The 14,077-nt window shown below is 36.4% G+C and overlaps 1 protein-coding gene across 2 annotated transcripts in view; it reads right to left on the reverse strand.

The window, feature by feature from the left end:
* LOC149082635 (uncharacterized) overlaps positions 1-14,077 on the reverse strand; it is a 74,597-nt gene that overhangs the window by 37,374 nt on the left and 23,146 nt on the right. For both annotated transcript variants that reach the window (XM_089235902.1, XM_089235901.1), the window contains 3 exons: positions 6,922-7,101; positions 5,725-6,256; positions 3,654-3,703 (listed from right to left, as the gene is read on the reverse strand). In XM_089235902.1, coding sequence (XP_089092028.1) covers positions 3,654-3,703; positions 5,725-6,256; positions 6,922-7,101 — 762 coding nt within the window. The remainder of the gene's footprint in view (positions 1-3,653; positions 3,704-5,724; positions 6,257-6,921; positions 7,102-14,077) is intronic.

Consider the following 14,077-nt stretch of genomic DNA (forward strand, 5'->3'; position numbering starts at 1 on the left):
GTCGGAACTCATCCATTTGATCCACAAATTCCTCAAACAGTCTTTGAGAGGCTTGTTAATGCTCACACTTTAGCGGTAACTGTACAATCAATGTTAGCCACCACCAACCAATGATGTTTTCGATTTCTTTGCCTCGGCTTTGACATTATCAATTCTGTGGGGGTTTGAACATATCCCATACCAATAATGCCGGTTTCTCAAACACGGCTACAAAAATCACTACTGATTGCAGGGGTCGATATTTTCTCATAAAAAAACTGACCCGAGTATAAGCCGCCCCACCCCCACTTGGGGCATGAATTTTTCCACAAAAAAACTCGGCTTATACACGAGTATATATGGTATTTATAAATTGGAGCAGCGAAATTAGCTCACAAGAATATTTTCCTTAACCCCCACCCCTTTCCAAAATAAAACAACTGCACAGTTAGGACTGTCATTTCAACTTTTTGTGATGGATTGGATGGGGAGGGGGCGGATACATACATGAACTCGATGTATGTATATATACCATTTCTAATGTATCAGAGGGGATCACTCCCCCCATTCCCCAAATGACGGGCTTGTGCAGTGTTTTGTTATCAAACATCTTTTAATAAGCTTGTTTTTTGTTTTTGGTCACCATAAAATTTTTCACACCAGTCTATTTAAGATGACACACTTTTTGCTTACTGTGGGCACTAGTTGCTGTCTGGAACAGCAGTAGTTTTTTAAACGGGAAAAAAATTTTCTACTTTTAATTTTTCAATTTTTTTATACTCTGAAAGAAATTGTTGCAAAATGGGAGATAATTTCAGAAGATTCAATGCAATGTTTGGCGATTCAGCACTAGTTATTTGGCACATTGGTGATTTAACACTCCTTATTTGGCAAAGTTGCTAATCAGCATTCATAATTTGGTGGACTTGCTCTTTTACTCACAGAATAAAAAAATTTTACATGAAACATCAGGATTTGATGCAATGATGATCAACTGAAGTAATTTCTGCTGCTTGCAGTGGCGACTTTTTTCTTTTTTTCAAAACAGAAACTGATGCAAACTAGAAAAGCAGTGCATGAAATTCAGAAAAACAAATATCAAAATATCAAATTATTTTTTTGCTTAGTATTTAAATGATATATGAAGTAATATTCTCCACTCTAGTTACAGCATTAACTTCCATAATTTGCTGAAAGAAAAGAAAGATGAATAAGTTTTCTTGACAAGTAAGAACTTGTAGTCAACGAAAAATGTGTGAGGTCCATAATAAAGATTTGGTCGAGTTGCAAGCAACTGACCACATCAGCTTAAGGATTAAAAACCCCAACCAGAAAAATCTCAGGAAAAGATTAAGTTCACCATATTTGAAAAATTGGGAAAAAGATCGCCAACACCAAATTTCTATCACAAAGTGCTTGGAAAAAGTTTTGCAACCATGAAGAACGCAAAGTCTAAAATCCAGCTATTAGTGAAAATTTTTCAAAGACCACACATAAAGGATCTACTGACTTTGCTGAATCTAATGAGTTGCTGAGAAAGTTGAAAAAAAATCAGATGTGTTAAAACTAAAATTTTTCGAAGTTTTGCAGACTTGCAGAGTGGATCTCCCATCTTTGAAAAAACTCTGGAAAAATTCTAGCTAGCCCGGTCATCAACAAGCAAGCCAAGTTCACCACAGAAGTACTATAACTAATACACGTGCAATGATGATGACGGGGACCTGTCACTTTTCTCGGAGCTGGATGCTCCAACTTAACATATCACATATTCGAGTTTACAAAGTCCTGCCTGAAAGACATTATGAAGTGCTGCTTAAAGGAGGATAAAAAAACAATCCTGGACAAATTCCTCACTGAAGCTGGAAATATTCTCATCAATTAATGACGACTTTCAGTCAAGAGTTGCCTTTGAACTCTAAAAACTTTATTTTTCCCAAAAATGTTTCTTCTCTGTATTTTTTGAAACTAATAATTTGAAACTTCTCGATTTCCACAATATTTCTCATACATACTTATATACTGATATGCATTAAATACACTTTTCTGGGCTGTTAATTAGTCTGTCTGTAATCCCAACATCAGCCCTGAGGACTGAGTGTCATGATCACATCCCCCCTTAACAAATTTAGAGATCACTTTTTACACCACTTCTAGGAAACAAAACTTCTAGTTTCTTTCTTTTCCTGGCTTAGGAATTCTTACGATGCACACCTTTTTTTAATATGGGAAATAGGTACAGGAGTTTCAACGCATATGGGTTTCTCTCTACACTCTTAGGAACAAAGAAACATCATGCTACTTTTGCACGTGCCTGTTAGAATCAATAAAAACGTTGTTGGTTGTCAGGCAATCGTACTCAACCAATGAGAGGAATTTTCAACCGATTTAGAATTAGCATCCATTGCGCTTAGCTTAGGTGGTACAGCACTCGTTCGGCAAGCGAGAGACCGGGGTTCAACAAATAACCAGTCTTTCAATGAATCTTGTATTGACAAGTGAAGAGGACATTTCTATATGCATGTGGCCATCTGGTTGGCCTATGTCATTCACGAGCTATTAGTTGATTGTTGACGCCGTCCATGTACGGTGCCTTTTAACATATATATAGGCTCCAGGGTTGAAATATTCTATCTGCTTCCATAGCTTAGGTGGTAGAGCACTCGTCCGGCAAGCAAGAGACTGGGGTTCGAGTCCCAGTGGGGGCAGTGATGAATTTTCTTCCTTGTAATCTTCATCTCCACAAATAACCAGTCTTTCAATGAATCTTGTATATAAATACTTGTTTCCAAAAAATGAAGAGTTCAGTTAATAATTCATTAATAACTATTTATAATTAACATTTACTTAAATGAACAGTTTAGTTAATCAATTAATAAATCCTGTCAAAATGTTTCCAGCCTCCGATGCCACCAACTGGGTGTGGCTTATATGCCAAATTTCTCTCCCCTTGTGAATGCGACTTATATACCAGAGTTTTGTCCCTGGTGCGATTTATCACACTGCGTCTGACCATTATTTTGGCCCTCAGACAGAGAGAAGTTGGCCACCCCTGTTCTAAGGTATATAATTCTGACATGTGTACATACATGTAGGATTTTAGTTTATTTATAGAATTGTTTTGCGACAGACAGATAGCCTATGGCAAAAATGGGAAAGATATATATGTCATGATAGCAACACCAAGTAGTTAGTGTGGGGCTAGATGGCATCACCCATATTATTTTTATTCTTGTTTGCATGTGTTTCATTATGTTTTGTGCTGTGTGTTTGTCAAAATTAAATGAACAGAAAATGATTTTTGTGTCCTTGTGGAAATTTATCCACCCATAGAGGAGATACCCAATACATTGTCAAAAATAGATCTAAACATTTTCATAAATATTTTTTATGTACAGTTGAACCTTGTTGAGACGAATTCGCTTAATAAGAATTGAATATTTTTAGGTGAGGCCTAATCAAATTGCTGTAATGTTAGTTGATACAAAATGTTTTTGGTATTTCTTCGATTTCGTCTTGACGAGATGCAGCTGTAGCAACAATATTTAGGATACAACTAGGTGTAAAAAATGCCATATAAATGTTTATTCAATGTATAAATTTCATTAGTTTATTTGAGTAACTGATGTTGATTTAATTGAATTGGAAAATTTCAATAATTTTATGTGTTTGCTTACTTCTTTGGAGTGCCAATTGTTCGCAAAAAGGGTAAACAGACTCCCCCAATCTGAAGAATAAAGAAATAAATGCATAAAATAAAGAAATAATACAATGTATTTTACCATCCATTTCAAAATTTAGAAAATACCTTCTGAAATATCTAGTATATTATTTTTAATTAAAGTGTGTGTGTATCGACATTATTTTGTACAAGTATTTTTAAATGATACAAATTGAATAGATAAATGTGCTCCAGCAAAAATTACAAAATAGAGGTTTTTATTTTGCCAATTTTAAAAGCAACTATTATGCCCATGAATTCAAAAATAGTGCAAAATAAGTTATCAAGGAAATCTCTATTTCACAAAAATTCATTTTTAAATTTTAGATACTAATATTTTTTAAAATGACTCAAATAAAAACCTATTTTCCCTTCTTAAAAAGATTTAAAAAAAAGTAAAGTGAAACCTGAGCCAAGGCTAACCAATTTTTAAAAAAAAAAAAAAATCTCGATTGATTTGTGTTTATTGTAAGTCAAAATGCCCTTTAAAAAAATATAATAATCGAAAAAAAAAATTGAGTTATAACAGTCAACATTAATTTGGATCGATATCTTCACTAGGACCATTTGAGTTAAGTATCCTTATGTATATCTCATGTCTTACCTTAAAAAAAATAATTAAAACCATTAAAAACTGTTAAAATGAAGGTACACATACGCGTACCTTAGGAGCGAAGAGGCTATGGGGATAGCCACCTATTCAGCAGTCAAAAATGAAGACAGCTCAATGGATAAAAGAAAGCAAAGAAATAATTATCCTCCTATGATCAAGCGGCATAAATCAACCATAAATGCCTTCCAGCTCCAAATGAGCCTTTAATGCAATCAGTACAAATCTTAACCATTTGTCATATACTGTAAAACTTAGAATCATTGATAATCACAAACATTAAGGTACCATCTGATGACTAATACCAGTATAAGCATTAACCTATTTGTATCCACTGTACTCATTTGGGTACAGCTTAACAAGAAAACCAGACCAAGGACAGACCATTTTTAAATTGCTTTTCAAATGTGCTGTGGACACACAATCAGAAAAAGCCATTTTACATACAGAAAAGTCTCGATAATCTGAGGTAAAACAGGACCAAGACTACCTTGGATTACTGAAAACTTGGATTATCGGAAGAACAATAGAAAACAACTTTTTGGAGGAGGGAAGAACCTCCCTATATTTATTCTACGCCAAATACATCGTATATAGTGTGTAGCAAAAAAATTAAAGGAATAAAAGGTTCATCCCTGGGCCAACGGGATCAACTTATTCTCATCTAATTAAAATGTTATAACTATTGTTTTCTTCAGACCTTCACATTCCTACTTACTCTTACCTTATTTTTAGTTCTTGATTCACTGGCTCAATTCATTATATTAAGGCTACCAAGACTTGTCCTCTAAATAACAAATTAACAAGAGCCAACCCTGGGGACTTGATATGTAAATATGATTTTTTTGCTCTGTCGCACTATTAATTTAATATGGGGAAGCACCATAAACTCCAGCCTAAGGATTAAGACTTTCTTTAGCCAATGGCAGAGTGAAAGTCCTCTTCAATTTAAAATTACTGGCATTCATGAAATAAAATGCGTTCTTGAAAAGAGAAGGTATGATTTCAGGGCTGGAGTTTATAATAAATTTGTTCTTGCCAAAAAAAAAAAAGGAATTTTGAAAAATTCTATCACCTTGGATCAGCCAAAGCTTGAACTTCTGAGACTCAAATTATCAATACTCTACTGTAATATATTATACATGAATAATTATTTATAGTATTGTCAGTGGCCACAGCCATGTTCTTGTCAAATTGTTTTTGTTTCTTGACAAGCATCTTCCAAGACAGCACAGCCAAGCTGATATTATTACCAATAGGTAGTGTAGTCTGGACTGTTCCTGGTTCGTTTGGTAAAGAACAAGCAACAGACTAGAATAATGGTGTAAGAACTAAACAAGCTTTTAGTACAATTAACTATATAAAAACTCTAAAAATCATAAAAACCAACGCACTAGAAAAAAAAAGGGTGCCTTACTTTTTGTCTTTTGTTGACCTTCTGTAACTGCTACCTCTTCATTCCAGCTGTGACTTTCATGTATGCTGTTCGATTCTCTATTTTCTTCAAATTCCCTTTTTATACCACCAGTAGAAACAAAATTTGTTTCTCCTCGGTGTGGTGATTTGCCTCTTCCTAACTCATATTTTTGTGATACTGGCTTTCCAAATAAATAACCTCTTCCAACAGTAGTATGAATATGTAGACAACTTTTGCACAAAGTATTTGGTTCTCTCTCTCCAGGCAAGAAATAATCTTTGCAGCGACTGCACTGGAACATATTTTCTTCTTCTCTGGGTACGTCAATTTCTTCCCTTGATGAATCGTCATCAGTAGAAAGGTCAGCAAAGTTTTGCCTTATAATGCTTGAATCATTAAATTGGCTTTCACACTTCGATGTTCCACTATAATTACCAAGTGAGCACAATTTATTTGGATCAGTAACAAGAGATTTTTCACAGCCAGTGCGCCGACGATGCTTCTCTTTGTCATCAACATGACCACTGCAATTCTGGAATAAGATTTTGAAAATTTACTTTATTGAGTATATAAAAGAAAACATATTTTGCTAATACAGTAGATGCTGCTTATTGGAATCACAGATAATATTATCATTTGGGTGCTATTATCACTTTTACAATCCATAGAATGGGCCTGTATCATAAAAAATTTGTTTATCGTCATCAGGATTTCAGTTAATGTTGTTTTTTTTCATCAAAAATTTTTTCCCCATTTTGAAGTAAAGGTTGAACCAGATTTATTTTGTTTTATTGTTATCAAACCTACAAGACTATGTAAGAGGTCATAAGATATGTGCCCCCCCCCCCCTTAATTAAAAACTTTCCTGTACTCAGTTTACAATGTTCAAATCTGGCTGTAATATCCACTATGATCCATGTATGTATAAAACTGCTTTTGCCTTCCTATAATGAAGGTAATTTTAAATGTAAGGTTTAGTTTAAAAAAAATATACCATCCCTTCTTTCAGTTGATCAGATTCAGTTACACGGCCAAAAGACTTTCTCAAAATTTTTATGAGATCAATGTAACATACCGTTAAGTTAAAAGAACTATTGCAATTCATACATTAAACAGTTTCAAAAGTAGCCCTTTTAAAAATGAAATTTTTATTTGGCAGTTTATATTTTATAGAAAAAAAAAATATTCAATGCATACATTTCCTTTTGGGCTCCCATAAAGACTGCTTGAAGTGCCAAGATTAACTGAATCACTTTCATACTTATCACTGTGATACAGGACATTTTTAAGCTTGGAAGGGGAGAAAGAGGAATCAATGACTGATGATTCATTTTCACTTGAGGAGCTTGTAGATGACTTTTTGTTTTGGCGATATTCCTGAAAAAAATTTTTTACCTATTATGGAACATAATTCTAAATTATATTTTTAATATGATAAATTATTAATCATTAGCCTAAGCTGAAACAAACAGGGTCATGTTCCCCCCCCCCCCAACAGAACCAATGGGGGAAATGCTCTCTTCAAATTGTGGACAGGCCTGTCATTTGGGAGGATCAGGTAGGGCAACTACCCCTCAATCCAATCTCCAACTTTTACAAAAACTTAAAAAAACACAACAGAAATGGAAAAACAAGGTGAAAAATATATATCCACATAATTAAGTATAAGTTCTTTGCCTTCCCCATCTGGAAAACGTTGAAATGACTGCCTGTCCGTGGCCAGGCCCATCATTTAGGAGGCAGGGGGGGGGCCGTTGCCCTCACCCTGGCTTTTGAAAATACATACATTGAGTACATGTGCTTTGCCCCCCCCCCCCCCAGAAAAAGTTGAAATGACTACATTGTCCGTGGCTCTCCCCTCCCCAGAAGAGTCTAAAAAAGAACCTGTTCAGAGCACTGAATAAACAATCATCAATGTGAACAGCTTGCCATGATACCCTTGACCAAAGTTAGTGACTTGTACTTTGAGAAACACTGGTGTAGGGTATATAGTTTCTAACTATCAAACTATTTCCATCGTCTCCAGATAATAAGCCTGATAGCCTGCTCAATTGCTTTCTGGTGATTTCTGATACAAGGGGAAAAAATTGTATCAGAATTCTTTTGAATGGTGTTTTTTTTTGTGGTGGAATTTTTTCCCCATGCATACAAAAAGGTGTACTTCTATCTGGACAGCCAAAGGGTTGAATAAGTCCCCTAAAAACTTTGTCATCTTTGCTGCTGGTTTTTTCATTAAAAATTATGGAATAGGTACAACTTTCTGGAAGGCCCCTGAAGATATGTACTGACTCTGCTTACAGTTATTCACATACAGTATAAATGGAGAAACACACTGTCAGAAAATGCCACTATATGCATCCTAATTTATTTAGGTATTAGAAGTCATATGCGCACAACAAATAAAAAAACTAGGTCAATAAATAAATAAGATGTGCTGTAATTTCCTGAATTAAATCCTCAGATGCAAATTAACTTCGAGAAAAAATACCATCATACAGTCTGCTGCTGCATATAATACGCATGAGAAAATTTCATTTAGGTTTCATTCATAATGAAATCATAAGAAGATTGACACTGTTATGTTTTCATAAGAAAAAAATGTAGATTTTTCTATTGGCATCTATATATACATTCCCAATAAATCTTTAAAAAATTGTTTTTTACAAATTAAGATGCATAAGCATGCATCAAAACATTTTTTTATACACCAATATCCTGTTATAACAATACTGTTATGTATGGACAAGAAAAAATATTGTTGTTAAAGGATTGTAGTTACATTGAGAGGCAGCATTGCCACTGATGTTACCAAATTTATGCTGTTGTTGACATATTTTCTAAATCTCACAGATGAAACCAGTCATCAGAAAATTGGGAAATTATGTGGGACTTCATGAAGTGATGAGAATTTGTTTCAGGAGGGGGAAATTATTTGCACATGTTGCCACCAGAGGGCGTTTTATTAAGAAATGACGCATTTAGGCAAACGTTTGCAGTTTTAACTATTGTTACTGCAAAAAACATGTTCCACATGATGGCCATCATTTTCAGATACCATGTGGAATCACAAAATGGCATGTTCCACAACTGACCGAAGTGCAGGGAAATGTTCAGCACATGGCGTGAAATGCTGCCTTCAAGTTCAGGCAAAGTTCTTGGATTGGCATGGCTTACCAAACGTTTCAAATGCTCCCAAAGCCAAAAATCGCATGGACAAAGGTCCGGGGATCGGGGAGGCCATAGATTAGTAGTGCCCGCTGATAACATGTTCTTCTGTAAAATTGTTTAAAGAACATTCTTAACACACACTGCAATGTGTGGAAGAGCTCTGTCTTGCAAATAAAGGATTGTGTCTGCGAAGCAGTGACATGCTTACAGAGCCGGAACAATTTGGTTTTGTAACAGCAATACATATCACTTCCTGGTGATCGAACATGTCGCTGAACCTGTAAAACGCAGGGCTCAGCACGGATCATGGCCTCAAAACTAGTGAAAATAGTGACCAAAATGTTTCAAAAAAGTGACCAAATAGTGACCAAAATAATTTTAGAAAGACCAAATGGACATTGAATTTTCATTACTGCCGAATTGAAATTGAATTTAGCTTTTACTAAACTTTATATTTCAATGGAACTAATCGAAATTGCTTTTTTTACATAATAGTGTGAAATAAATCAAACTCAAACGCATTCTGCTAACCAGAAAAGTTTTGAATAACTTATCAAATTTATCAACAACTATGTGTGAGAGAGTAGCATTACATCCTTCCTTTCTAAGTAACAGTAGCAATGCCTTTCCCCCATGTTGCTTTCCACAACCCATCTTAAAATCAAATTAAGCAGGAAAAACTTCAAAACGGGAAAAATTTTTCACATTAAAAGAAGGAAAAAAAAAGAAGTAACACAAAATATGATGAGAGAATTTGTCCCATCTATCCATTCTAGTGGATTTTTCATTCATGTTATGCTATGAATGACAGTATACAAAATGTACTCTGTCTTTTTTTAACTTTTTTTGAAAACTTTTTTTTAACTAGTACAAATTTTATTTACATACCTAGGTTTGTATAATACATTCCAACAAATTTTAAGAAATTTACTATAATGATTTTAAAAAAAACCATAAAATTACATTTTTAACAATATTTTAATTAAATTAAAGTATTACTTAAATTACTGAATTAAATAAATTATTCAATTGAATAAAGTATTTAAATTATTAAATTGAATAAAGTATTTAAATTATTAAATTGAATAAAGTATTTAAATTATTAAATTGAATAAAATATTTAAATTACTAAATTAACTAAGTTATTTTAATTATTAAATTAACTAAGTTATTTTAATTATTATAATTGTTATACATTGAGGGAGGGCAATCCAGCCCCCCCCCCCAGCGTCAATGGCAGAGCCTACTGATGTATACATGATGTATATCAATTGTCATCTGCCGCACCCCTAAGACCTTCAAGTCTATCTCCACCTATGGCTGAACTGGGAAGGGTGCGTGAGTCTATTCTTTTACAGGCGGGGGGGGGGGGGGGGGGCACCAAAATAATACTGCCCTTGGATGAGGGAGAAAACAAACCAGTTTCGAAATTGTTTGGTTTTTGAGAGAAAAATATGTAAATATATATATTTCTTTTTTTTACACACAACATACACCCCTGCAAAAAAACGTTTACTCCTTTACCCAGAAACAGTATAATTTTGGCCCCTCCCCCCATAATTTTTAACAGAAAAAGACTCTGCTGCCTTCCTCGGTAAATTTCCCATGAACGTCGTAAGCACCAACGTGGCCGTTTTGCGGCGGTCAATTTGAGATGGCTGACAAAGGGCACACAAAATTACAAAAAAATATATAATTTATAATATGAATCAACCTAATATGCGAAAATCGATAGAAATATATCGGGAAATACGAAAAATTTGAATAAAATCAACACAAAAATCTAATCAACGACATACAGGGTTTATAAATGTGGTTGATACAGTTTATGGATGCTGCTGTCAGGGCTACCTATTTTAGCGTGAAAAAAAGTCCCCACGTTAGCTTTGACTCCTCCCGTAATTTTTCAACGAACAAAAACAGTGAATTCGCCCCCCACCCGGGACACCCGATTTACCATGGCTGTAATACAATATTTTTTTCTGGACGGGAAACGTAATTTTACTGCCCCTTGACTGTGAAATTTGATAATTTTGCAAAGGAATTTATTGCCTTTTCTTAAAACGCAACGCCATTCCATCAAAAATGCTGTTCGAGGCATTGCCCCCCCCCCCCCAGTTTTGGATCTGATCACAGTATGTAGTAACCCGGGCCACAAGTACGAACGAAAATTTACTATCGCCCGGGGTCGGTATCCATTTTTTTAACGGAAAAAGAGTGAACTCGGCACCCTTCCTCGTTCAACACCCGTGGAACTAGACCCCCCCCCCCTCCTCCTATTGCGGCCATAACAGGGACTCAAGACAAAAACGTTTTAATAACTTCCGAGGTCTAAAAAGGGTTTTTTTTACACAACACCAAGAATGGAGCGTAATATATCGATATTAAGTCAACAATCAGTATCGTGAAGATGCTCTAAATTAAGTTACGGCCAGAAGCGGATAAAGGTCAGTTGTTGACGGCCCTGGGCATAAAACAAAATTAATATTAGGCCCCTTAAATTAGGGAAAAAAGTGTAAAGTAGGGGCCAAAGGCGCGTTCAGTGTGCCCACCTTTAAATCCACCTCTATTTACGGTTCGCATGCACGTTGTAACGTATCGGGATCCGATCCCTCTACGTTAATGGTGATCTTGTCGTTATGTGGGAAATTCCTTCTTATTTTAGACCCCAGGGACCTCTCAGTTACCGGAAACCACCCGAGGACCCACTGGCGAACCGGTAAGGGCCAGAGTGTTCGATTAGTTCGGCAGTCGGCGGGTGGGGTCTTTCGGCTGTCGAACAAGAACGGGCCAGAGGTCGGGCTACTGATGTCCCACATAAATTAATTTCCCTCATGACGACGATGCCGCTATTTTCGTGGAGGGGTTTGATCCAATATATGTATAGTTGGGCGAGGCTTAGCCCAGTTTAAATTATTTTTATTGAAGAACCTCCCGGGGGAGTTGTTGCAAGTCTCGTTGTGCGGATACGGAAATATAGTGTTGTACTCACTTATTTTCGGCGGGGGGCTGCAGACCTCCGTCGGAACAATTCATTTCATATTGTTATGTTAGTAATGTTTACATAATCGGGAGAGTCTGATCAGCTCTCCGGATTATGTCATGTTGCCAGATTCCAATGTAATTAAATTGTAATGTTTATAATAGTGACGCATGAATATGCAAATTCGATAATTTTGTTGAGGCGAAAAGGCCATGCGAGGACATGTGGTCCCAAACTTCTTGTAAAAGGGGAGTATAAATTCCTCCCTCTTTGTCTCTCACATTTCATTCGTCTAATCTTGTTCTGTTCAACTGAAGCCCTCTAGTAGGACGGTTCACCGTCTTACTACCGTATCTATTGGCCTTGGGCTGAATTGTTAAAATGCAATAATCTACATTATTTGAATCCGTTTTCCGGCAGGTCCGGAATCAAAATATAAAACAATCTTCACAGTCAAAATTCTTCATTGCTGATCGAGGTGGTCCGGCCCTCAACCGAGAGGCCCCCGGAGCTGATCAAGGTGGTTCGGCCCTCAACCGAGAGGCCCCCTGGAGCTGGTCAAGGTGGTTCGGCCCTCAACCTAGAGGCCCCCTGGAGCTGGTCAAGGTGGTTCGGCCCTCAACCTAGAGGCCCCCTGGAGCTGATCAAGGTGGTCCAGCCCTCAACCGAGAGGCCCCCCGGAGCTGAGCAAGGTGGTCCGGCCCTCAACCGAGAGGCCCCCAGGAACTGATCAAGGTGTTCCGGTTCTCAACTGAGAAAACTCCTCTGGTATTTACGGAAAAGCTAACAACATCGGATGTCCGATCGCTGCACAGGTTGACTGTTGTTGATCATCAATTGGTGAGCCAGTATCTTTACTGCTAACGTCAAATAGAGGGCTCCAAGATAAACTAATCCATTGTTAAAATTAACTAACCCATATAATTAATTGAATAAATAATAATATTTCATGCGAAAGTTTGTTTCTAATTATTTTCCACTTGTCGTTTGCCACTTTATTGCTGGATATTTCGAACCTGGCAAGCAACTCCCATAAGGGACGTTGCAACGTTAACTGAGTTTTATCAGCCTGATGACCAATTTTCATCTGATTTGGAAACCCTTGTGTTAAACTAAATGTTGAATTGCAGGATTCTGTGATCTTTTCATAAATAGTTCTCCTTTCGATCAAATTTGGGGGGTACGGTTTCTTGCTGAGATTTAAATCCAGTTAGAAAAATAGTACGAATTTTATTTCTAGATAGATCGCGATTTTCAGTCGGATGATTTTTTTATTGTTAGTAAATTCAAAATACTTGCGAGCTTCTTTAACCTTGGCCAGCAACAAGAGTATTCTCCAAAGTGTATTAATAATATGCTTAATACATATTAATAGCACGCATCTTTAATATTCGCGCTTTGGTATTCTCCCGCTGCGCGTAAGTTAGTTTCTGCACGGGCTCTCTTAAATCATTTCAAATATTAAAAAAAAATTAACAAAAGTAACGATAGAACAAACAACAAATGTAACTTGCTCGATGCTCCAAGAAAGGAATTCGACCCTTAGGACTAAAACTTTTTAAAACAAAATAAAGGATCAATTTTAAAATAAGATGAAAATGAAAAAACGAGTGAGGACGCGTGGGGAAATAAAAAAGAATGGTAGTAGAGGAGGGAAAAAATTCTTTGTTGAATTTCTTCCCCTTTTACGCTATCTTTTTCTGACCAGGTTATGGTTGTCACCTTTTCCATAAAATGACTCTTTAACCAAGGAGCTTTCTTTCCAAGCGCCTTGAAATCAAGTTATGCTGACGTCACATGGTCAGGGCCATCTTAAGAACACCATGGGCCCCCGGGCCAAGTGGTTTTTCTGAGGACCTACCAGGTAAATTACAGAAAATTTCAACCAAATCTCATTTTTGTGACGCCCTGCTTCGCTCGAGGCCCGGGTAGGCCCATGCATTAAGACGGCACTGCACACGGTATGCTCCCGGGAAGATAAGATGCCTTCATGTATAGGGGTTCTACGGGAAGGGAGCTAACGATTGTAGTTCAATGAAGGGAGGGGGAAAATTAGCGACCTTGAACCGGTAAAGTTTCTCCTTGAAGAAAAGAAAAACACTGACAGCAGAAAAGCGCACGAGACCGAGGTTTTTTTGCTAAAAAAAGTTGGAAAAGTGACCTGGGCCTGAAAATACGTAATAAAAGTGACTAGTTTCTAAA

Source organism: Pholcus phalangioides, unplaced genomic scaffold (genome assembly GCF_987345545.1).
Source record: "Pholcus phalangioides strain wild (caught in Gottingen) unplaced genomic scaffold, Ppha-v1.0 ptg000009l_1, whole genome shotgun sequence".
NCBI classification, from domain to species: domain Eukaryota; kingdom Metazoa; phylum Arthropoda; class Arachnida; order Araneae; family Pholcidae; genus Pholcus; species Pholcus phalangioides.